General features: G+C 32.6%; 4 protein-coding genes across 4 annotated transcripts in view; 2 read left to right on the forward strand and 2 right to left on the reverse strand.

Annotated features, from left to right (window-relative positions):
• Positions 1-630: 630 nt before the first annotated feature.
• On the reverse strand, positions 631-3,079 carry LOC149905463 (uncharacterized). The gene is made up of 5 exons (XM_090106706.1): positions 2,794-3,079; positions 2,312-2,503; positions 1,727-2,032; positions 1,195-1,324; positions 631-782 (listed from the first exon to the last, which is right to left on the reverse strand). Exons 1-5 carry the CDS (start codon positions 3,040-3,042, stop codon positions 697-699), a joined length of 963 nt encoding a protein of 320 aa, XP_089962832.1. The 5' UTR covers positions 3,043-3,079; the 3' UTR covers positions 631-696.
• A 1,580-nt stretch (positions 3,080-4,659) lies between these two features.
• On the forward strand, positions 4,660-6,536 carry Ppox (protoporphyrinogen oxidase). The gene has a single exon (XM_090106450.1). The coding sequence runs from the start codon at positions 4,830-4,832 to the stop codon at positions 6,255-6,257; it is 1,428 nt and encodes a 475-aa protein (XP_089962576.1). The 5' UTR covers positions 4,660-4,829; the 3' UTR covers positions 6,258-6,536.
• Positions 6,537-7,249: 713 nt separating this feature from the next.
• DCTN4-p62 (dynactin subunit 4) lies at positions 7,250-12,475 on the reverse strand. The gene is made up of 8 exons (XM_090106592.1): positions 12,302-12,475; positions 11,426-11,690; positions 10,955-11,109; positions 10,316-10,478; positions 9,814-9,997; positions 9,205-9,406; positions 8,578-8,720; positions 7,250-7,995 (listed from the first exon to the last, which is right to left on the reverse strand). Exons 1-8 carry the CDS (start codon positions 12,428-12,430, stop codon positions 7,785-7,787), a joined length of 1,452 nt encoding a protein of 483 aa, XP_089962718.1. The 5' UTR covers positions 12,431-12,475; the 3' UTR covers positions 7,250-7,784.
• An 11,227-nt stretch (positions 12,476-23,702) lies between these two features.
• The window catches only part of LOC149905466 (phospholipase B1, membrane-associated-like), a 32,505-nt gene continuing 30,834 nt past the window's right edge, over positions 23,703-25,373 (forward strand). The window contains exon 1 of the mRNA XM_090106081.1: positions 23,703-24,104. Within this exon, the coding sequence (XP_089962207.1) occupies positions 24,024-24,104 (81 nt within the window). The 5' untranslated portion in view covers positions 23,703-24,023. The remainder of the gene's footprint in view (positions 24,105-25,373) is intronic.

The following is a 25,373-nucleotide window of genomic DNA, read 5'->3' on the forward strand; positions in this document are numbered from 1 at the left end:
GGTTTTATTTCGTCATTTAACACAATACCTATATACTTTGAATGAAGTAGAATAGAGAGTAGATCTAATATATATTATAAAGGCGAAAGTTTGTAAGGATGTATGGATGTATGGATGTTTGTTACTCTTTCACGTAAAAACTACTGAACCGATTACAATGAAATTTAGCACACATATAGAGGGTAACTTGGATTAACACATAGGATAGTTTTTATCCCGGAAATCCCACGGGAACGGGAACTATGCGGGTTTTCCTTTGCAAACGCGGGCGAAGGCGCGGGCGGAAATCTAGTAAATAATAATAGTAGTAGAGAGTGAATAAATAACGAATTTCATACTTAAAGTAAGTTACGAGTTTACACAAGACTTTATATCGCATTTCATATTTAGACATGTGTTTTGAAACTGAAACATTATAACAAAACTTCGCCTATTTATAAAAAATGCGAATATTTTTTCAATAGAGAATCGAACTAACATCTTGACTATGACGGTGTATGCGGTCTATGGCGAACTAATGTTAAATTTTCACGCTAAAAAACGCTTGTATAACTGGAATAACTGTTAATAACGAGTGTTGGAAGTCAAAATATAATATTTTAATTGGTGCTTATTAAAAAAATAAAACTATTCTGTAGTCACAAGAATTATATTATCAATAATAAAATCAAGAAATACAACATAATATAAATCGTTTTAGTCGAATTCAGCTCCAATGGTGATACTTATATCGCCGGGAAGCACGTTGGTCTTGTGGTACCAGCGATTCGTGTCCACCACCACTGAAATATTTAAAAAAGTAAACTTAATTAATTACGCTATAGGAATTCTCTATGGAATCAGAACCTAACACGTTAGATAATTTTTATAAAGCTTTATATAATTTCAAAATAATAGATCGATAGTAGTTATATTATGTTTCTTGCCTCCGACTTCGGCTGAAAGCAAATTTTATGGTACTTTTTTTTAGTGGGGAAAATTTCCAAAATTTAATGGTACCTACCAAAAAGCTATCTCTTTAGGAATATAATTTGATTTGGTTACAGCTACAATCAATAAACACCGTAACTTAATTAAACAATATTTGCAGTGGCGAGAATCGAGCACCTCTCGCGTAATTGTTGCCATACATGGATTAAAATCTACAAAATCAAATTCCAATTCATTAAGAAATCAAAATTATAACAAACTCACAAATCTCCCCGGGTTCTACAGTAAAGGTGATCCAATCACACCAATAGATACACTCGGGTGGAGGCGCGAGCTGCCACTCCTTGCGGCCGCGGATCTGCGCCTGCCACGACATGTGACGTACTGAGTCCACCTTTAAAAGATAATTAGCTGATAATTATTATTTAGCTGGATAAGCGAAAGTACATATTTTTATACCTACTGATGAACAGAAGTTATTCGAGGATATGAAAAACAATGCATTTTATTCCATTTTAAATATAAGACATAGCATGACATAGGTACCTATTGTTTCCTATTAACATTTACAAAACTTCGCAAACTCGACAATATCTAAGCAGAAAATTTTATTTTTGAAAACATCTGGGTTCGAGTCCCGAATTTCCTGATTTCATATCAACGTAAATATGAATGCAGTAAATTCGATGGCGTGTTTCAAAAGAACATCGATAGCCCTATTTCTTATTTTTCAGACTCGATTACCATCACAGACAGATGTAAATATTATATAGTACATGTATAAAGTTTTACTTACATGCATATGCGCGCCCTGTCCAGGCCCGCCCATAAAAATCCAATCCACCATGTCACTTTCAGCTGTCCTTGGCAAGAAGTACGGTCTACTGTAATAAGCCCGTAACTTTCTCGTCTCTTCATCATAACACGTGCTCCAACCAACGTACCACGGATCGCCAGATAAATTGGCGCGCTTTTCGTCCATAGTGAATACTTCGTGCAATGAATTCAAACCAGATTTGTAAGCGAAGAAAAAACAATCGTTGGTTTTTTTCCCTTTTTTCTCGTTGAGGTAGAAGTCTACGAAGAATTCGAAACTGAATTCCTGTTGTATAAAACGTAAGAGTTAACAATAAAATTAGATTCTTCTTTTTTGCATAAAACACTATTGCGTGCATTAAAATTTAATTTGAGTAAATAAAGAAAAGTTTTCGACATACTCATATAAACTTAAACCACACCATGAAGTTAATTTAAATTAAATAATTTGTAATACTATGGTAATACTTAACGTATTATGCTTTTTAGAATTCATAAGGCAATCTTTAACTATCAATATGTAAGGGTTTACAATTAGCCTTATTTTAGGCCATTTCATACAAACCTTCATAGCCCGCCAATCTTCAGTAGCATCAGTAACAATCACAGGCCTGGTGGAGTACGCGTAGTGGTCTTCGAAGTCTTCTGGTGAAATATCACTCAGTCTGGTCACATTGGTGACTCCCATACACATGCTACAGTCTTCGGGGGGTCGGAATAAAGATTTTGATGATGATGGAAGCTGCAGCATGCATGTCTGCAATTTTAGTTCGGATTTGATTCGTGATAATAGTAAATACCTAGAGTTAGGTATTTGGTTTCAAATATTGTTAGTATTACATACGTAGTATATTATTATTAGTCTGTGGTATTACTTACATATTTGTAGTTAACAACAAAACGATTAGTTAAGTAAGTATATGATTAATATTTTTAATTTTCATTAGGTAATAAAATATTTAATTATTTTTTTTATATTTCGGTAGCATTGTCATATATACTAGTTTTTGATAAATCTTTAGTTTTTCATATTATTAGAATACATACCTCTGTATACACTTGATTAATAATCCAAGAGACCATAAATGCTAAGAACGTAATTACAAAAAGTACAACGGAATATTTACAATAGGTTTTGAATTTATCACTGATAAGTTTTGATTTATCTGGTAGCTGAAGAGTTGATGTATAAGAATTATCAAGTTTAAATTGTTCAATTTTGTTCAGTATCTTCTGTATTTTTAATTCAGCGACTTTTAGTTTTTTCTCGCAAGTTTTGGCGCTAACTGCGGACATTTCGCCGTTGTAAAGGATGTGAGAGGACTTAAAACATCGTCACCGTATTTATATGACCGCATCCTTCTGGATACAAAAAGCATAGGAGTTGCCTATATTTTCAGGCATCTGTCGTTGTTACATAAATTATTTTTAACTCTTTTGAATTTTAATAACTATATCTATAAATAATTGTTATCATGATCGGCGTTTGTAATATACAAGCTTTCAACAAATAGTATTTAAAATTAAATATCTATATATTTTAAATAAAACTCTTCGATTTATTATTACAAACAGAACTAACTATTTTAAAATGAGATCCAGAGTCGCGACTCGCGAAAGACGCAGGTTCAAATCGCTCTTCATAGACCGGTGAATTTTTTGTACTTATACTATAATTAAATAAAATCAAAATATTTTCATGCAGAACAAGAACAGCTCCACAGTTTCATTGCTCAACTACCATGGTGTAAACTCAACAAGAGTTCAATAGGTATGAAATTGAAATTCATTATCAGCCCGCGACACCGCAACTGCTACCCGGCCCCATCTCACGCTCCGTTCCACATGTGATTGGTGTTAAGATGAAAGACTTATTGTAATACATATAAAATATATTTTTATCAGTACCTATGTAATGAATATCAACAACTAGCTGTGCCGCGCGGTTTCACCCGCATTACTCCGCTCCTGTTGGTCTTAGCATGATGATATAATATAGCCTATATTACTCGTGGATAATGTAGCTTTCGAATGGTGAAAGAATTTTTAAAATCGGTCCAGTAGTTTATGAGCCTATTCATTACAATCAAACAAACAAAGTTTGCCTCTTTATAATATTAGTGTAGATGAATAGTTTATTCTTCACATGTTATCTATTAGATAGTACCAACTCATTACAGAATATAATACCTATTGTTACATTTTTTTACAACATTTAACTAGGTACATTAAAAACAAATTTTTCGGAATAATAGCCATAATATTGTGTATCTGGAGACCACGACGGAATTATTTATTTATAATTATTTTTTTTTAAATTTAAATACATATTTATTTTTATTTAGGTAGTTGAGTATCAATAACATTAACAAACAAAAAATTGGCTCCATTTAAGCTGTGATTTAAGCTAAGTGCTTATAGTGAATATTCTGTGGATGTTCGACGTTGTAACTTGTATGTTTTGGAACTGTAGACTAACGTAATTTGGTCCAGTACTAATAATTCTACCTATGTTCTAGCCTCTAGGTAGAGCCGAAAGTTCTAATGAAATGCATGTTGTTTAATGACACAACTAGAGTATGTAGGTACAGAGTTGTAGCTTGTAAAGCTTGTAGATGGAAGTTGTAAGTTGAAAGCTAACCAACGAGTGTATTGCGGTAACATTTTACCAATTAAAAGTGATAACACAGAACCGTTCGTCAAGCATTTGTAAGAACTACATACTAAATTATATTCATGTCATGTATTGTTCATAATAATTGTAAAATTCGAAATTACTTAATAATTAATATTTTAATCAAATCAAATATTTTACTTTTCATTTAATAGGTACTTAAGTGGCGAATATCAATGTAGGTGTTCCCATGATTATAGTCTTAAATTTTAAGACGTAAAATGACGAGGAATGGTGTATGACATTTGCTGTCAGCCTGTCACATTCAAATTTTCAAAACAAAAATTACAAAACTCTCAATCTCTTTTGTGATCTCTTTGCTCTCAATCTCAAACACCTGAGACGGCGGTGAAAGTTAAAAAAACAATTTATTAAATTCAGTATTAGTATATAAAATAAGTGACACGTCATGGCGGCAATATTAGGAGGCGGTCTAGGAGGATTATCAACAGGTTATTATTTATTAAAAAATAACTTAAGCCATAATAATAATTTGAAGATATTTCTCCTAGAAGCTACAAATCAGTGTGGAGGATGGATAAAAACCATTAGGACGAAAGACTACGTATTTGAACAAGGTCCGAGAACCATCAGGCCCAAGGGTGTAATTGGTTTGAATACACTAAACATGATGCAGGATTTGGGTCTCAGTGAGCATATATCGCCGATAAAACCCGACCACCCTGCCGCGAGAAATAGAATGATTTATGTAAATAATTCATTACATCTTCTTCCATCTAGTTTAAAAGGTGTCTTTCAAACCAATGGACCATTTTCAAAACCTCTTATTTATGCATTATTTAATGATTTGAAACAGCCACACAAGGAACTAAAAGACGATTCTATTTACAATTTCGTAGAGCGTAGATTTGGTAAGGAAATAGCAGACTATGCAATATCACCTATGATATGTGGTATTTGTGCTGGAGATGCTAAAGAAATATCTGTTAAATTCCTGATGAAAACATTATTTGAGTATGAACAGAACCATGGAGGAGTCATGAAAGGTTGGATGAAGTCAATGTTTAGTGCCAAAGCCTCAAATGATCTTGAATTGACTGACTTAGCAAAAGCTGCTAAAGATGAAAAATGGAGTGTGTACACTATAAAAGGTGGCTTGGAAACATTCCCCACAATACTTAAAACCTACCTTAAAGACAATGATGTAAATATGCAATTAAATACTAAAGTAGAAGAAATAGAGTTTGTTGATTCCAGTCTAGTAAAGTTAAGGAAGAGTGATGGAGAAGTGCTTACAGCAAACCATGTATATTCTACAATTCCAGCCCATGTGTTGGCAAAACTTATCGACAAACAACATCCTGAGTTGTCACAGAATCTAAAACAGATACCATTTGTGACTGTTGGAATTGTAAATCTATATTTTGCTACTGACAAACCTCTTATTACCCCAGCTTTTGGTTTCCTCATACCACCAATAGAGAATTCTCCAATTTTAGGAGTAGTGTTTGACTCCTGTTGCATACCTGATCAAAAAGGAACCGTTTTAACTGTCATGCTTGGAGGAAGATGGTTCAAAGAAAAATTTGGAGAAGGAGTTAAAAATGAAAGGCTTTTAAATATTGCATTGAAAGAAATTAAGACAATTCTTAAGATAGATGATGCCCCAGCTGCATCTCATGTTAGCATATTAGATAAATGTATACCTCAATATGTGATTGGTCACTATGAAAGGGTAGATAAAATTAGGCAATACATTCAGAAAAATAATTTACCGATATCTTTAGTAGGCAGCAGTTATGATGGTGTAGGGGTCAATGATGTTATATTTTCTGCTAAAACTCAAGTTGAAGAAGACTGTGTTAATTCTAAGTAATATAATTAGCCTTAACAAAATAGTATAATTTTATTATCGCGAATGGGAAATGGTACAAATAATATAAGTTATTTATAATGCTTTTATACGGAAACAATGCTGTTTATTTTAGTGCCATTGATTTTTTATGTTTGACATATTCAAATGCATACTGTGATAACTTGTGCAATGTTTAATAAATAGTATATAAACTCACTGTCTTTTTGTATGGTTAAATAGATTCTATTACATATCAGTATGTAAATTTTATATTGGATTTTTAATAAAACATAAAAAATATCTGTGCCTTATTTATTTGAAACAACAGGTGATTTTACAAAATATACATGTGAGGCATCTTTATTAAAAAGAGTAACAAATTATTCTAATTATTTCTATAACAATTTAATATGTAACTGTTAACTTTCTTAATGATTCCCTTAGAAGGTAGGTAAATCCTAATAATTTATGGACTCCTAATGAGTGGATATAGAGTTGAATAAAACAACAAAATTTTTATCATATTGTTTAATTTTCAAGTGTTTTGTGTTACATAAGCAGTACAATGCAGTAATAAATAAATCTCTTTAAATTTCCCTAATAAATAATACTTAGGTAATAACTGAACTATAATAGAGAGAGATAAAGATATCTTGGGTCAAATGATTGACCTAAGAGTTTTTAATACATTTTACTTATCATGTTTTAACTTAGAAGCTATTTAAAAAAAAGTTTTATATAAACAAGTATGGAGTATTCATACATTCTTAATTAACGATACATGTATGGTTTATACAAGAATTCTTCGTCTACATAATATAAATAATTCATCATGTGAATAGATTCTATGATAGAATTCCAATACTTATACAATGTATATATTTTTATGCCAAGGTTACAATAGAAACTGGTTCTAGCTTGCTAACATTTTGCAAATTAGGTCCAGAAAAACCGCTTTTTCTGGTATTTGTTGCTATGATAAAAAGCATTTATGTTTCAAATAAAATAATAAATTAGACGTTTTCTACAAAAAATAAAATTACACCTTGATTAAATTCGCACCTGAGTGTTTTAATACATTTCTTATCCGCTAACAATGTTGATGATTCATGTTACGTTTTATTTTTCTGATAATTAATAAACAATCACGCACCTTGATACACAACAACTTTATTTTATTAGTGTGTTATATTTATATATTATTTCATTTAAGATACAAAACTTCGTTTCAAATCTGGATAAGTACATTTTTACCATGTTTCTATAAATTTAAAATTTATTTTCTAAGAATTATATAAAACTAAAAATATATCAAGCGAAAAGCACACTTTCCAGTCTTAATAATTTCACTTAGGTTAAAATTTCCCGCGTTTTTAAATACAACCACAGACTAAACCATGCTGCTATACACAATAAATAAATTCATAAACACGCATCCACAGATGATAAATGAGCAGAATTCCAATGGAAATAAAACTATAAAAAGCTGAAAAGGCTTTATGCTTCATATGTGTAAACTGTAAATAAAAAACGAATATTCGAGATCATTTATTCAGAAACAAGGCCAAGATCGATTAACACAGTTGTATAAAGCGTATGGTCGCGATGTTGTGTGGACGTAGCAGAAGGCGGCACGGTGTTTCGGTACGAGTATTCGATCGCGATCACGGCTTGCGCCGGTTCCCCGACTTTTGCGTTTTCATCTGTTTCCAGTTGTAAGCGGAGCGCGAGTTTGTTCGATTTCCGCCAGAGGATTACGCTGAAAGTTTTTGTTTTGTAGTAATCTATGTACCTAGCCTAATGTTCTAATGAACTGTAAGAAATTCAGCTACATTGCGTAAAATGCGGAATATTGAATTATGGTGCATGCTCCAATAATTGTATGAGTAATGATTGCATATTTGCAAATGTTACCAACAACAATGTTGCCATCATTAATTAATAATATCTTTGGAAACAAAAAGTGCTTTCATTGCTTTCCAAATGACGTATATTTTTATGAAAAAAAAAAACATTTTAATTTATTATACTTGAATATCTTATCAAATTCGATAAGTCAGCTAAATAAAACCAACAAAGAATACAAACTCACAACAATTACTTACCTACCTTCCTTCTACACATTTCACATAAAAAAAACCTTATCTTAATTGTATATATAAATCTTGTGTCACAATGTTTGTCCTCAATGGACTCCTAAACCACTTAACCGATTATAATAAAATTCGCACACCATGTGCAGTTCGATCCAACTTGAGAGATAGGATAGTTTAAACATGTAGGTACCACGAGCGAAGCCGGGGCGGACCGCTAGTTTATTCATATAAATTATCAAACTCACTCATTAGTATCATGATGGGAGTCATCATCATATTCCGCCGCATCATCCCTCTGAGCCAAAGTAAGCGTTTGCTCCGGATTGTTCACCTTTATCAGCGCTGGCAACACCGGCTTGCGTTCTACCACTTGGCGCCATGATGTGTCCTTGAGAAAAAAAAAGGAATTTTTTTTTTTACAAATTTAGCATAGCACAGTGCAGCATGAATGATTGAAACCATGATTTGTTACCATTATTGATTATTATATGATACATTTATGTAAGTATGACAATATTTACTTAGAATATATTCTGTACTTTTTTTATAATAAACTAGCTTACCACCCGCGACTTCACCCGCTTTATCTAAAACCTTCCTCTTGAGTAGATAGAGTAATAGATAGAGTGATTACTTATCTATTAAAAAATACCGTATCAAAATTCTTTGCGCAGTTTTAAAGATTTAAGCATACAATAAGTCATAGGGACAGAGAGTAGTGAAGCAAATTCTAGTCAGAGCATTAAGAACACAAAACACCAGCTTACATGACATCCCATTACGAAAATAACAATATTAACAACAAAAATACTTCATATTTTTGTTTTCTTAAACAAAAACAGGTATTCTTAAACTTTCTATGTCCATTTTACCTTTTCCAAACTGAGCGACTTCTCCAGACTCTTCTCGATGCTCTTGGGCTCCTCCTCCTGCGTCTCCGGTACATCATCAGCTCGGATCAGCCGCAGTTGCATCTCGTGGGCCGTGGGGTTCGTCAGCTTTAGCAGCAATGCGGAGGTACCGCCGGGTTTAATTGTCTCGTAGGATATGATCTTCACTTCGGGGACGTGGTAACTGGAAGGATAAGTTTGTTTTAGATTTTTATTAAGTTGTTTTTAAATTTCTATAATATATAAACATAGTGATCTCAAACGTGAGATGAAATTGTTGTAAGTACAGCGAATATGAAACTGGTTGCTTACTGCTGTAGACATTGAACAGAATTTTGTTATATGCAGTGCTGAATCAAGAAAGCGCGGAGCGCATAGCAATTATTATTCTTGCTTATGGTTACACAAACCGCCGCTGGTTACACGAATAGCGCTTAAAACGCTTCATAATCATTCACAGCACGTTCACAGCGCTGTCTGCACTTCACGCTCAGCATCCGCAAGCTGTGTGTTTCATGCACAGCGTTGAAAGCGCTTTACGCTCAACAGCCGAGCCGGCACACTAAAGCGCTAACAGCGCTTCACACTCACTAGGCCAGCAGCTCGATCTTGAACTTGATGGAGCCGGGGTTGTACTCCGGCTTGGTGAGGTTGTGGTCGCAGCGGCGGCAGCGCTGACTGCGCTTCACGCTCAGCGGCCGGGCAAGCGGCTGTAAGCGGGATACCAGTTGCGCTTGCCATTCCGGTGCGGCGAGGCGTTGCGGCATTGTTGTTACTGCGAAATATAATTAAAATATTGTTTGGTAAAAACGATTTTTGTTTTACTTATAAAAAAAATTTTCAATGGGCCGAAAACATATGTTTTTCATCATTATAGCAATGCTTTTGAAGTGATAAAAATTATAATTAGTGAAAAGTATACTTTTGCCAGATAGATAATAATAATAAATTATCTGCATTGATTCAGATGTATTAGCCATAGTCTAATTCTTTATTATTTTAATTCTTTAATATAGGATAAATTGCACTATATGTTTTTACTTATCATTTTATTAAATAAAAAATTCACAAAATAACTATAAAAAACACTTACTCTGCTTCAAATTCACCTCCCTAGTGTGGTAATCTTCCGGAAGCTCCTCTACGTCCTCCGTAGCTTCACTCGGAATGAAATTGGCTATCGCTGACGATGAGCTCTCGCTGGACGGGAGACCGGCGATGTTGCGCGCCATGGCGCCAGTTAGACCCGTTTTATCCTAAAATATACAATATTATATTACTGATATTAATAATAGAGAACTGTTAACAAACATGTTTCACCTTATTTATAGGGAATTCATGATTTATAAAAATGGTTAACTACTTCTTACAAATTGGTTAAGTATTTCACCTACCAGTCATGTGAAAATTATGCACCTGTATAAAGGAGAATTAATAAAAAAAATTACTAAGCTTTTGTTTTATCCCCAGTTGTGTAAAAAATTATGCACCTGCCCTATGGTATATTAATTTAAAAAATCGACTGAGGTTTTATTTTATACAGTCGAAATATAAAGACATAATTTTATTAAATAAAGGTCACCAATTTTGTAATATTTTATTTTTAATTTATTATGTGGCTATAAATTGTGTTTGTAAATAAATAAAAAATTAAAATAATGTCTCTGGACAATATTCCAGAGGTGGCGCGAACACGCTGTGATGGCGGGTGCATTTAAAAAAAAGGACATACCGTAAGAGTAATATATTTGCCACGAATAGCAAACTTCTTGCGTTCCCTATCAAGTTTCTCCTGCTTCTCCTGTTGGGCGATTGCTTTGTAATACTCAAGTAATTGGCCGAAGCGGTGCGCAAAAGGATTTGTTCTTTCTGGCCATCCACCTGAAGCTAAAACATAAATAGTAACAGATATATATCAAGTTGTTTTTGGTTAGTATTATTATCTTCTATTTGAAACATAATTTTGTAATATTTTTTATTTCATTTCAGAGGCCAGACTATTGTCCGGTAATTTCTTAAAACTGTAATGTGTAACTGCAGTCATGTGAAATAAATAAATAATTTTCAAATATATATGAATGAATATTCTTCATTGTACATTCTAAACAAGTATAAATTACAAAAACATAATTTTATAATAGTAAAGAAGTTGATTTTTTGAGTAGAATTATGTTCATTTAGTTAGAATATACTTTTCCCTTACCAACAGGTTGATCTGGAATTCCTACATCGCGAGATGTCCAACGGCAGTTAAAACACGACAAATAATACATCTTCTTAGGTTGTTTATTCTCAACCTTGGCGTCCCCACCAGCTGGATCTTGGCGAGGTTGAGCGATTGTCGCTCTAGTGGACAGGGTATGGAAGCAGCTGGGACAGTCGAAACAACTGCTACATCGGTTCTTCTTCAACCGAGCTTCCGATGATGGCATATTTTCCAGGCAGTTCGCACAATAGTGTGAATCCACCTTAAATGCATAGAAAGAAATGATATTGATGTACAAAGCTGTAATAATCATTTGTTACGATTTTACGATTTCAATGCCATTGTCAATTATACAAAAGTCTAAAAGTTATATTGAATAGATGCAAACATATATTTTAATTACAGTAAGTATATAAATTGTAAAATGATTGTAGGGACACATGAAATATGCTGATCAATCCTATTTGTAAATGTATGTGTCCAAATAGTTACCCCGCCAATTTGACTTTATAATAAATCATATTTTATTCAGTAGCGCTTAACCGTTAGCCTAAGTCATATGTTTGTGAAAAGCATTAAAAGTATAATTAAATAAGGCTTTTTATTTGAAAACCTTGGACTAAGAAGTGCTACTCTACAATGATGATCTCTTATATCATTCAGAGTATTGAGTTGAATAGCAATGGGTACAGAATACAATTTAAGTAGGTAGTAGGAGGGGCAACACTCAACAGTGGGTCATAGAAACAGACCATTGATACAATTTGAAAGAACTATTCCGAATAGATAGTTATGTGTCTAAATAAAAGGTTTATTTATTTATTCTTATTCTTATAAACCTAGTACATATATTTCGTAAAAAATAAAACTTACCTCATGACAGATGCAAAAACCGCATCTTATTTTCAAGCAATGTCGACAAAAATATAAATTCGTTATAGGCTTTAGCTGACCACACGTACAGACATATTCCACATAATCGGGTTGAGTTAAATAAGCCATAGTTAAAGAGATTTAGAAGTGAATTTAATTGGAAAAAAAATCTGTAATTTGAATACAAATTGGGATTTGACAGCTGACTCAACACTAGACATGGGTAGGTAATGCGTGTAATAGTACAAAAGTAATATCACTTTGACACGTAATGCAACATCACGCATTACGCATCAGTTACAAACATCACTCGCATCACTCACTTTTTTTTATTTTGTTTTACATTTGCTTGCGTTCATTACAATTATTAACAAACAACATAAAGTACGTGGCCAAGTATGAAGGAAAATCAACTACATTTTTTAAATATTTACTTAAATTGTAATTTTACTATATGTAATCACTAATAAGTATTATATACACTAATAAGTATTGCAGTTATTATTGCTATTTTTCAATATTATGATCTGTAATACTTCACATATCACCATTAATATAATATAAACATTATAATATTATTAATGTCATCATTTCATTAAAAATCGATGGGGTAATGTGTGATGTTACGAAGTAATATCACTTCCGTGGAAGAGATGCGTGATGTTGCATTACTATTTGACGTACTGTTTTGCGCATGTCTACTCAACACAACAAATGACGTTTTACGATAGAAATCAGAAATGTCAATAAGAACGGCTGCGTTCCAATTTCCCAAATATGTACCAGCAAAAAACCTAAAATAAGTTCCCGTATATTGATTTTTTGAAGGTATGATTTATATCGAAATTTGAGATATGTGTAAATTCCACAGTCAACCGTTTGAAACTTATTTAAAACGTCCGTTGCATAATTTTTATCTTAGCTTTTTATTAAATGCGCCACGCGCACATCTGATTTAAATTTTAATAATGGATATAGATAATAATACTATTTTGATTGTATTACACTACTTGTTAAACAATTGTATTTCTTGCATTTTACTATCTCAATTCTCAAATATGTACAAATTTGCGTAAATATTTAACAAGGCGGTTTTTTATTTATTACGAGTAGGTATATGGATCCACATATTTTAATTGAGTATGAGGGATGCACTTAGAATCTTTTCTGATATGATTCACGTCGCTGAAATTTGGAAAAAAATTAGGTATGTTAAAATTGATATATTACATATTATGTATATATAATGTATGGGTAACCTACGCTTGTAGGTACCCATCCTTAAAAATTGCATTACATAAAATAAGTCGTTCATATAATCATCATACTATTTGTATAGACGCGAAAGTTTGTAGCAAACAAATTTGACTTGGACTTTGTTAATATTCACGTAAAAACTACTGGACGCAGTACGGATTTGGACAAATGTTTACAGGATAATATTATATAGCCATAGGATGAATAGGTACCTACTTGATTTTTCACGCGGGTTCGTCCGCAGGTGAAACTGCACGGCACAGCTAGTTTATAATAAGTAATATAATATAGAAGGTATTCCACCAATTTGAATAATGAATTATGCACATACCTAATGCCGATTATGGTGAATATATATTCTTAACCGTCTTCCAAAAATAAGATTTCTCAATACGATCACGTATAAGTACGATGGTCTTGCGAATAACTTTTTCGTTTATGCATCGATTTTGATTCTTATTTTTTGTTGCTAATGAGATTTTTTAAGTATGGTCCATTGAAAAGGTTAGGTTAAGAAAAGCTCAGGATCTAAAATTTTACACAAAATATATAAGTACCCCTCCCCCCCTTATCTATACTAATATTATAAAGCTGAAGAGTTTGTTTGTTCGCTCGGGTTGTTAATCTCGGGAACTACTGGTCCGATTTGAAATATTATTTCGGTGTTAGATAGCCCATTTATCGAGGAAGGTTATAGGCTATATTATATCATCACGCTACGACCAACAGGAGGGTGAAACCGCGCGGAGCAGCTAGTATGATAATAAGAAAACAACGAATTGAATTCGATGTCAGTGCCGAAAACGTAAAACATTTATTTATTTATTTAAGAGGAATGATTACATTTTGTTTAAAATAAGTTACCTACCTATTACATAGATGCTTACATGTACAAGAGTCGAGCACGCTTCAGGAATTGAGCTAGCTCGCACCGGGGAAGGTACTACATTCCCACAGAAGATGAGCATGCAGTAGTAGCATATTATGTACTACTTAAGTTATATATATCGAATGGGAGAGTCGGAGACGTATCCATTTCTTCTCCATTACTTTATTCTCGAAATCTTTTACCCTATACCTACTCATTGAAAAGGGAACGCTTTTGCAGAGTTCCTAATTCCTATAATATCTGCAAATGGTCATGAGCGCGGTGATGATCGTTGATCAGGGATTACCATAATGATGATAAGTTTGAAATAAGTATATAGGTACATCGGTCATCGTCTGTAGGTTATCTTTGTCAATTGTTGTGCAAATAGGATGCAAAACGGTGAGGCTTTTAATAAATAAGTAGGTATACATCATAAATCAAACCGAGTAGGGTTGAACTAAATATTCCATGCAAACCACGCTTGACCCAATCCTGTCAAGTGATTTCTGCGCAAAATTAACACCTATATTCTTCGCACGTTACATTCTGGTAGGAATATTAAAAAGTCTTAATTTGGTGTTGCCAGGCTTATATTTTTCCCGAATAGTGTACTTAATTTGACAATGTTTGATTTCATGATAACTTTTTCAAATAAGAATTGATTCATTTCTTACAGATTTTTTCTCTAGTAGATACATGGTATTTTTCACGGTAAATATTATGAATAGTGCCTACTAGATCATATAAAATTGCAGAATATTTTAATTATTTAGCCAATATAACGTGTTCGTTCGTCTTCTCTTCTCGAGTCGAAACAAACATTTGTTTTCATATTAAATTGGAGTTTTCTCGATTCATCTGGCAACACTCCAGCTTTATTTCTTTTATGGCATGTTAACAGGAACCATGGTCACTGCTTTCTAATGCCGTAATGTGTTGCGAAAGGGATATACTTATGTCACCTGTATTAATTACCCGCTATTCGCTATAGATTAAGATATGTGGATACATTGACGAGTCAAATGCGTTTTTATCGAGTTTTTATAAATGTCACGTAATCCTGTGTTACTCAATGATTTAATTAATTGATTTTGTTAGATACGTCATCCATTTAAATGAGATCTTGAGCCTGAAAGATAAAAAAATATGTTAATTTTATTGCGTGTCAGTAATTTATTCTACTGTTTGAAGAAGAGACGAGTTAATCAATAGGAGCTGTATATTTAAGTCGGTGCAGGCCATTTGATCGCCATTGTAATGTATGTGGTCGTGCTGCATGAATGTAGAGAAAAGAGGTCCTCGATTCGATCTTTGGCTGAAACAAACATGAAAATTTATAAACAAATAAAAAAGAGCATTTTTAACTAACATAAAGTATATAGGTATTAGTATAGTATGATACATATATATTACACTAGCTTTCCGCCCGCGGCTTCGCTCGCGTTTTAAAAAAAAACCCGTTCCCGTAAGATTTCCGGGATAAAACCTATCCTATGTCCTTTCTCGGGTATCAAAATATCTCTATACCAAATTTCATGCAAATTGGTTCAGTAGTTAAGGCGTGATTGAGTAACAGACAGACAGACAGAATTACTTTCGCATTTATAATATTAGTATGGAAGTATGGATATGATATATGTTTTACAATGATGTGATCCACATTTTATTCTTGAGTTGTAGTTTTGACTGCCATAACCAATAAAATACCGAGTCAATTTTAATTTATATTTATATAAAAAAATAAAATAATTACTTAACATTATGATGTTGAAGATTTCAAATTTCAAATTACCTATCACTTGATATTTTTTCAGTTCCATGTTACGTAAATATTACACTTTTTGCTACAAATTGCTCTAATTATTTAAAAATATTTTGAAATTTGGTTTCGTTGCGTATAATCATCTTTATTTTATCTATAATTATTATTAATACAGATAACATATTCGTTAACTCAATTAAGAACGATTTTTAATTTAGAAATTATAAAATACCTACGTAACTTCAAACAATAGCTGATTAAAAAGTTTGTGAAAACTGAAAACACTAACGTATAGTACCTACCTACTTAATTTAAATTAATTAGGTGTAAAAATTATAATTTTTTAACATGTTCATGCACATGAAAGCATTCTAATGTTATTTTTTATAATTAAATTTTAATATACCTCATAACCCGTTATAACTCAAGAATAAAATGTGGATCACATCAATGAAATGTCGGTGGATCATATGAAAATAATGTACCTAAGCAGAAAAGGAACTGGTCCATGACTTTGATTGACTGATTGATGCTGGCTGTCAACCAACCACTTTTAGAAACACTGCGGTAGAGCATTCACAAAAGATAACTCACAAAAATATCTAAATAAAGGAATGCATCATAAAAAGTTGTGTTAATTATTTGGTAATGAGCCAAACAGTTGTCTAGTTGTAAAAGTTAATAAAGCCTGAGGCCTTTGTTGTCTAACTGCTGTCTAAAAACAGTACTCACTTACTTAATGATCTAAGTCACTTCATTCCATGCTTCATTCATAACCAATGAAACACGATACCACAGATCGTGTGGTATATACCTGGAATCAATATTTTATAAATCTCTCATTTTGTAATTGTGTGTTTAGTGCGCAATAAATAATTATTTATTCATTTATACCTCATCTTATCAAGGTTTATGTTTTAACTTACGAAATGAATTAAAATAATGCACTAACACTGAAATAGGAAAAAACTAACTAACTAAACTATTTTTATTTCTATATAATAGAAATAAAAATAGAAAAACAATGGTTACTCGATTTCGTATGCTATTCTCTTGAAAAAAGTTCCATTCCAGTCACCAAATAAAATAAATACTGTATATATAAAATAATTAAACGACACTGCTGAAAACAAAAAAAAAAACGAATATTAAAGTATCTGTTTTTCGTTTTTCGGCTAGTCTATATTACCCAAAATTGTTGTTCTATTATATGTATTACTTAAATTGTTTTACACTTTCACTGCCTATGTCTACAATTATTTAAAAAAATCTGATGGGAAAAAATTAAATACGGTTGAAGCGTAACCTTGTATTAAATATTTAAATTAATTATATGTATTATACGGTTTCACTTCTTAGTATTGTAATGTGTTGCAGTGTTGCAATGTTCCCATCTACAATAATTATTAACTGTTATGAGATTATTGAAGAGTCAATACATAGTATAAAATAAAGTCGCTTTCTCTGTCCCTATATCCCTATCCTATGTATGATGCGGTTTTTCTAAATAGATAGTGAATAGGAAGATTTTTGTATAAAATTTATTAGGTTTTAGACAAAGCGGGTGAATCCGCGGGCGGAAAGCTAGTATTTAATATATTATTCTTTAGAATGCGTATCTATAGTTTTGTAATTCTACATTACCTTTTGCTCTTGCAGTATTCTTTAAAAAAAATAACGTATAGCCACATATTATATAATACTTACTATTAAAGTTATTGCCTATGCACATGTTATTAGAGTCTATTTACATATCAACTGACTATCATATAGATCTACAAAAGTATATTCCTAAACGTAGACGTAATATATAATATGTCGTTACTTAAAATAATAATAGTTGTTAATTCACATCACGTAGGTATAAACAGCTGAATGAATAAGGATGAATTTTGCTATACAGATAGTTGACCCTTGATAATTTGCATTTTCGTATGAAAATAAAACATGGGGCTGAAATCGGGATGGTATTTTACAAGGGAAATGAATGTTATGCCATAATATCTAAGCCAGCAAGCTGCAAGAGTCACACCACAAATAAATAAAAATATCTTTTCTTTTATACTATTAATGACGTCACGTGCTAGTAATAAAAATACGGCCTCTGCATACACATTTGCTAAAATATCTGACATTTAACATTGACCCGGTTTTGAAGTGGATTATCACCTGGATGTTGCTCATAAACTATCTGTGGACCGCGGCATCGCTTACATGGTAGAGATTGCACTATAATCACTAATTTCATACACTTCGCTTCTACTATTATATTCTATAACTTTTTATTACTACCTAAATACAGTAATCTTACTATGTGTTAAATGAGTGAAAACTCGTACTATTTTTTTTAAGTTGGATGTATGTATGTTTCATTTCACGCAAAAAATGTCATCGGATCTGTATGAAATTGGTACCTACCTATAGATAGATATGTTAATTATCTAGTCTCGATTAGTAACCTACATAATTATTATCTTTTTCTCCGTATACAACCAAACCCACAAGTGATGCTGCGCGCTCTAGCTAAATAGATGATGACATAAAAAATAATTTCCATAAAAAAGTGATTAGTGATGTTCACTTAACATGATCGGAAATGCTTGGGGTCAATTTAATTGCGAATTTTGCCAAAGTGCAAAATTATCTGATTTATCATTATTTTTTGCTAGGGTTACCACTTTATATATTTAGTCACAATTATGTACTTATTGATTAAAATATGTTATTTTCTGTAGCATTACATATGCTACAGAAAATAACAATGTAATATCTTATAAAATGTAATTCATATTATGTTCTATAATAAGCTGTTGATTAACTTATAATAATTAATAACCGCAACTACAGACTACTTCCTGATTTCCCTTTCCGTTATGTTAAGCCCCCCAGGACATGGTTCACTTTACATTCTTATCATATTATGATGCGATTCCCTTGCGACTATGATCATAATCATAGTACGTAGTAACTGTTTACTAATCTGCGCTATCTACAAACGAACTTATCTTTTTAAGAGCATTGTAATTAACCATCCACCAATAATTTTGCATCGTAGGAGTATACTTTGTTTTGGATATATTTTATTGTGGGCAAAAAATATGTATTTATGTTTTAAATTACAAAAATTGCCCAATGCACATGTGTAAAAAAAAATAACATTGTGTAAACGTACAAGTGGCAGCCCTATGTAAAAATTAAAACTAATGGCGTTGCAAAATTGCCGCTATTAATGAAAGCCTACTTGTAAATATTATATAGGTAATGTTATGTATTTTGAGGCTTTTCATAATTATTCAACGATTACATTACTTATTACATAAATTAAGAAAAAATCTGTGTCGGATGCGCACAAGAGACACGAATTATATTATCATAATGTAGACAATTTGTTTTAATTTTTAGAACGAAAATAAAATATATTTCGCTTTTTATACTGTGACATGTGGAGGAACAGTGTACACAATTTAGACGAGCGGTGATGTGCCGTTGCCTTTAGAAATTATTCACAGTAGAGATTATTGTTTATATTATATCCAGATTCGCTGATGTATATAAAAGCATTACTTAAATATATATTTAGAATTAAATTGAACTAACCCGGGTAGCGGACACGTAGCGAATGTCAGAAGGTTTTCATTCTCTAACTTTTTTCAGATATTTGGAGATCTTTCGACGAATCCTGGTTTGCAGATAATTCAAACAGAAGGAAATGCTATCTAGGTGACTCTGAACTTGCTTTCTTTCTCCAACCTGCGGAAGAATTTGCCACTCCCATCTTGAATTGTTTCGACATCAAAACATTGGTCAGACGGCACACCATAAATTGTCTGTAAAAGGCGTAAAGGCCAACGACGAAGATTGTAGCATCATAAGACTGATACCAAGGACTATAAACAGACAAAGATTATCTCAATACAAACTACCTTTGTTTTTTTACTCATTCCGGCTAAATACAGCTTAAAAATGAAGGCTGGATAAGCACATCGAATACAACTAATTCAAAGCAAATACGAGAATTAAAACTATAGTTAGTGCAGTCTGTAGTTAGGTTGATGACCAGTGAAAAGAATAGATTACATGACGGACACATCGACGACAGGAAGTGGCAGTTATTTTTGTTTAAATCTTATTATTTTATATAATGTTAGTGTCCAAACATTGTACAACCTTAACTAGACATTTTTCTTTCACATTACATCAGTTTCAGTGTCTGTGAAAGTATCTCAAGATGATGTAATGTTTATAAAATTATATGAGGTCGACGATGTATTGTACATAATGTAGGCATAATTTTATAATGTTGTTTTCTTAGAAAATAACAAGTTCCGATGAAGATAGGTACTTGTTCTAACATACAAGGACCCAAAAAACGGCCACGATTTTTTTTCTAAAAGCTCTGGATTATTTGATATTTCATTCTTTTTTGAATCAGTCTGAAGTTGAACAGATACAAAAAATAAAAACAATATTCGTAATTAATTGATATCTGGTGGAGATATAAAAAAAAACATAAAGATTAAAGTGTCATTAAACTTTTCAAATGGTTGTCTGAAAATGCCTACCGCCTATCGGCTTCTGAAACCATGGGTACAGTTAGATAAATAAATAAATAAAACATTTATTGATAACAAACGAAAAAAGAAAAAGATGTACTTACAAGCCACACAGAAACAGAAAAAAAAAGTAATAAGAAAACATGGTAAAAAAACTTAAAACTAACACAAAATAATTACACAATTAAAAACTTACAACCTAAAAATAAAAAAACAAGTACTGTGCGGCAACGTCTGGTATCAAAAGGGGCTTCTCAGTATAAAGCTGCAGTGACTTTTGAGTCAACTGGCAGCACTGATTTTCAGAATCCCCTGTTGACAGTCGGAGTTACAGCCTGTGTGATGTGTGTGCGTGGTGTGTGTGTGTGTGTGTGTGTGTGTATGTGTGGGTGTGTGTGGGTGGGTCGGAGCGTAGATATATAAATAAAATAAACGTAAACATATAAATAAGTACGAACTATATAGGATTCAATACACAAAAAGATAAAGATAAAGATACACAGATACACGAATATATCCTTGGTTTGTGAGTGTTTTCTGGCAAAAATTTTCTGAAATACCTAGGTGCCTACTGTTTACATGTCATTAGCACATTTTTTTTACATAATTGATAATTATTTTAATTTTAAACTTGTTGAATGGGGAAAGGTGTCATTTAATCATGCAATAGGTTCGTCCGAAAAAATGAAAGTGTGGACAAAAGTCAAGTTTATTGCCTATTATTTATTTAACGGCATTACGCAATGAGCGGTAAAGATAAATTTGAAAATAAAAAATGTATGTACCTACATATTCCGGTATTATTATATAATTTTATATCAAATATAGCTAGGTTTGAGAAGTGCACTGTTCAGAAAATAGGTATTAGTTATTATTTGCAAAATATCATGAAATACTGACGGCGCCGGAGGCCGGCTACTAAAAATGCGGCAGAGCATAGAGGCTCGATCATATTATGAGGAAATTTCATCGGGCTGCGTTATAAAATTTCGATTTTCCTAAACATAAAAGAAAGATCTACTAGATACCTGAAACCTCCCAACCAACAAATCGTTGCTCTATAGAAGGGATAAGAACGTTTCAGAGGTGCTAACTGGTAGTTCTATAAGGGTGATAAGAACGTTGTATAAACCCCAAAGTGGCGCATTTATAAAGCCATTTGATGGTATTGTGTTGCTGTAGCAGCAACTCAGATGCCAATTGGACCTATAGAAGAGTACACTTATAGAATCGCGATGCTGTTATAGAGCGAAGTAGTGATATAAAAGGAACCGCGATGCTGTTACAGCGCGAAGTTGTGTTTTAAGAGTAACCGCAAATCTTTTGTAGCACGAAGTTGCGATGTACAAGTCACTGCGACGCTATAATTATAATACAAAATGGTAAATCGTGTACACCAATTGATAATACGAGTAAATGACTATAGGAACCATCATCGTGGTGTCGAGTATTAATTTTTGTTACACTGTTAATTATGTTAGATACATAAACTGACTTGTGAATGAAATTTTACTGATAGATTATATGCATAATTACGCTGTTTTTTTCATGCCCCCCTCGAATTATTGAGTTTTAAGTAATTAAAAAACTAATTTTACACCAAATTGCTGTATAGGATGCCAAATAGCAACTCCGTTGCTATTATACGTCCGCAAACGAACGTAGTTTTGACAACTGTCATGCCATATACTGGATTAAATTAGTAGGGTTCCCTGATGTAAATAGAAAACCCATAACATGTTTTATTTTGTATTTTCTAGTGTAAATTCCGATTTTTAGATTCCGATCCCGAAGTGTCAAGCAAAACACTAGTGTCTGAATGGTCTGCTTCTGAATTATCACAAACCACATGATGGCTGTTAACTTGGTTTTGTTCATAGGATGTAACAGATTGTACGGAATCATTGTCCGTATTCGAAGCCTCACCTTGAATTTGTCTGGTGTCAATCGTTACTGAAGCTGCGATTTTTTTAAATTCATTCAATCCATGATTATTAAATAGAACCCTTCAATTATTTACGAGACGGTGCTGACAATATGGCAGGTTTTTGTTGTTTTAAAGTGAAAGAAACTCTCTTATAGGCCGTATATCTCTCGTAAGTGTCGCATTTTACTACATTAATACGCCGTTTTTGTTACATAACAGAGTTATTAACTCTTTTATACAGTAAATCAGTCCTATAACTCTGACCACTCAGCTATTAAACCACTGCGTTATAATGGGCAGAAAAACACTAATATAATTCAATTAGGTTACAAAGAAGTGATATAAAACTCGGATATATCACCTAATTGCTCTATTATGGGGTTTCAGCAACCATGAAGATTCACAGTGCTATAATAGTAATAAGGAAAACCATTACAACACTAAATTGTCCTATTGTAGATTTTTTTACGCCTCTATAGGCATGGGACTATAAAGGTTACCCTAGAATCGTTTATTGCACTAATTTGCTGTAAAAAAGAGACCACCAGCGCTGTTATGTGATAATATCGTCCTGTTATTGCTGTACCAAAATCTGGATAAGAGCTGCTCTATAAACGCCGTATAAAATAGTGATATAAACGTTTACATCACCTTGTTATGGGACAAATTTGCTGTGTATGATTATAGAGCAAAATCATCTCATTAAACGCTATTATACAACAAGCTTGTCACCGCGACACTGTTATACGTCATTTAAAAAGCTTTTTAGTGATGTAAGTTATTGTTATAGGACATCTTTGCTGGTTGGGCTACCTTACCTGAAATGATGTCTTCAAAATTATACGCCGCGTGTAACCCTGAAACAAAACTAATCCATATTCTAGAGCTTCAAGCTGGTTTGCTAAGTTGACAGGTGACACTTTCTAAATCAACTATTAAATCCGGCTGTTGAAGGGTCGACTCGACTGTTTGATTTGCTGATTGATTAACCGTCACCACAGACTAATAATAATATACTACGTATCCGTCACTAATTACACGGCGGGGATACGCATCGCACATACGTTAAGGTCGCGATAAACCGATACTGTTGAGCAACGAGCCGCGTGCGGCGCAGTCGCGCGCATGCGCTGCCATTTCCCGCCAAACGGCACAGATACACGCGCGTCCAGGATAAACGCACAGATTAAATAACATGCATGTCTATGTTTTATGAATTAAAAAAATATCTAGATTAATTTACAGACAATTTAATAATATGTGCAAGGATTTTTTAATTGACACTAATTGAATGTTATGACGAAATTTATCGAGTGTTAATTGTGGTGTGTGCTTTACGTGATGTTCATAAAATGTGGCTCATCGGGCTGTTGTTGTTGATGAACGAGGCTGTTGCATACAACTCCACCCTTACCACTAGGCTTGAAGATGCGGTAAGATATTTTTTAAATAAATAGGTTAAATCTATTTTTTAACAAAAACAAATGTAAGAGGCATACCATATTACATATTTATAAAGTACACCAAATATACATAGGCATATTGTGCTTGACACGAAGAAAGAAAAAAAAATGGGTTTTCCATTTTTAAAATTTAAGTTTTTGTTCGGTCACCAAATAATAATTATGTCGGCAACATTTAAAAATTTTTTGTTTTTTGATTTATCTCCGAAATTGAGGGTCAAATAACAATAAAATAATATGTATTTACGGAACCTGAAAGTGGTAAATCGTAGATTCGTGATCTTTTATTGTTTAGAATACGAGCTAAGAAAATTTTAAAATCAGTCGACAGCTGTTGGCGGAGAAATCTATGAACTTACATAAAATGCCGGTAAGAAATTGTAATAATTTTATTTCACATAACAAATGTATTTATACAGGATACACACATACAAACACACATAATATGACTATTAATCAACTATTTGTTTTTAAACCCGATTTTAGTGAATACGGAAATATTAAAAATATGTCGAGTTTTCGATGAGGCTTTTCAAAAGAACGCTGTTCGGTTAAGTCACTAGAAATAAATCGTTATTTTTAAAATTAAAATGTCTAGCTTCCGAATCAATCGAGATGTTTTTACAAAATGGATTATCTAACTGGTATTTATCACAAATCATGCAGAATAATAACGATCAATAATAGCGATTCTTATTTCGCTAATGCCTAGTTTCTGTTTATAGCTGTGTGCTACAAAAAACAATCATTTTGAACGACAGCTTACATATAAACTTTTAAGTTTTAACATCATTTAAGGGCCGATTTTTCAATGCTTGGATAAAACTTATCCGTCCAATAAAGTATTACACGATAATATTAAAATGTCACGTAAACTGTCAAATACGGGCAATTAGAATACGTTTTTAAAATGGTAGTTTTATACATTATACGACGAATAAGTTTTAACCAAGGATTGAAAAATCAGCCCTTAAAGTAACAAAGTCGCTTCCCGCTGCAGCTGTCTGTGCTTTGATCTTTGAAATAACGCAACGGATTTTGATGCGGTTATTAGATAGAATCGTCTTGAGGAGGCTTTTAGTACATGATTCGAAAGAGGGCGAAAGCCATGATATGTTTATGCTTCTACATACCAACTTTTGCTTCTACACTAACTAAAATCGGTCCAGCCGTTTAAGAGGATTACAGTGACAAACACACACACAGTATTTATGTTAAACACTTTTTACCAGGAATTAA

This window comes from Colias eurytheme, chromosome 10 (assembly GCF_061535395.1).
Source record: "Colias eurytheme isolate Ceu_HAF_F1 chromosome 10, ilColEury1 Martin Lab GWU primary, whole genome shotgun sequence".
Taxonomy (NCBI): Eukaryota; Metazoa; Arthropoda; class Insecta; order Lepidoptera; family Pieridae; genus Colias; species Colias eurytheme.

Excerpts from the sequence above, each read along its gene's own strand:
- LOC149905463 (XM_090106706.1), bottom strand. The coding sequence starts at position 3,042 with ATGTCCGCAGTTAGCGCCAAAACTTGCGAGAAAAAACTAAAAGTCGCT. Across the intron at positions 2,504-2,793 it reads TTAATCAAGTGTATACAGAG|ACATGCATGCTGCAGCTTCC; the intron begins GTATGTATTCTA and ends CTAAAATTGCAG. Across the intron at positions 1,325-1,726 it reads GACAGGGCGCGCATATGCAT|GTGGACTCAGTACGTCACAT; the intron begins GTAAGTAAAACT and ends TATCTTTTAAAG.
- Ppox (XM_090106450.1), top strand. The coding sequence starts at position 4,830 with ATGGCGGCAATATTAGGAGGCGGTCTAGGAGGATTATCAACAGGTTAT.
- DCTN4-p62 (XM_090106592.1), bottom strand. The coding sequence starts at position 12,430 with ATGGCTTATTTAACTCAACCCGATTATGTGGAATATGTCTGTACGTGT. Across the intron at positions 11,691-12,301 it reads GTTTTTGCATCTGTCATGAG|GTGGATTCACACTATTGTGC; the intron begins GTAAGTTTTATT and ends TATGCATTTAAG. Across the intron at positions 8,721-9,204 it reads AGTCGCTCAGTTTGGAAAAG|GACACATCATGGCGCCAAGT; the intron begins GTAAAATGGACA and ends TTTTTTCTCAAG.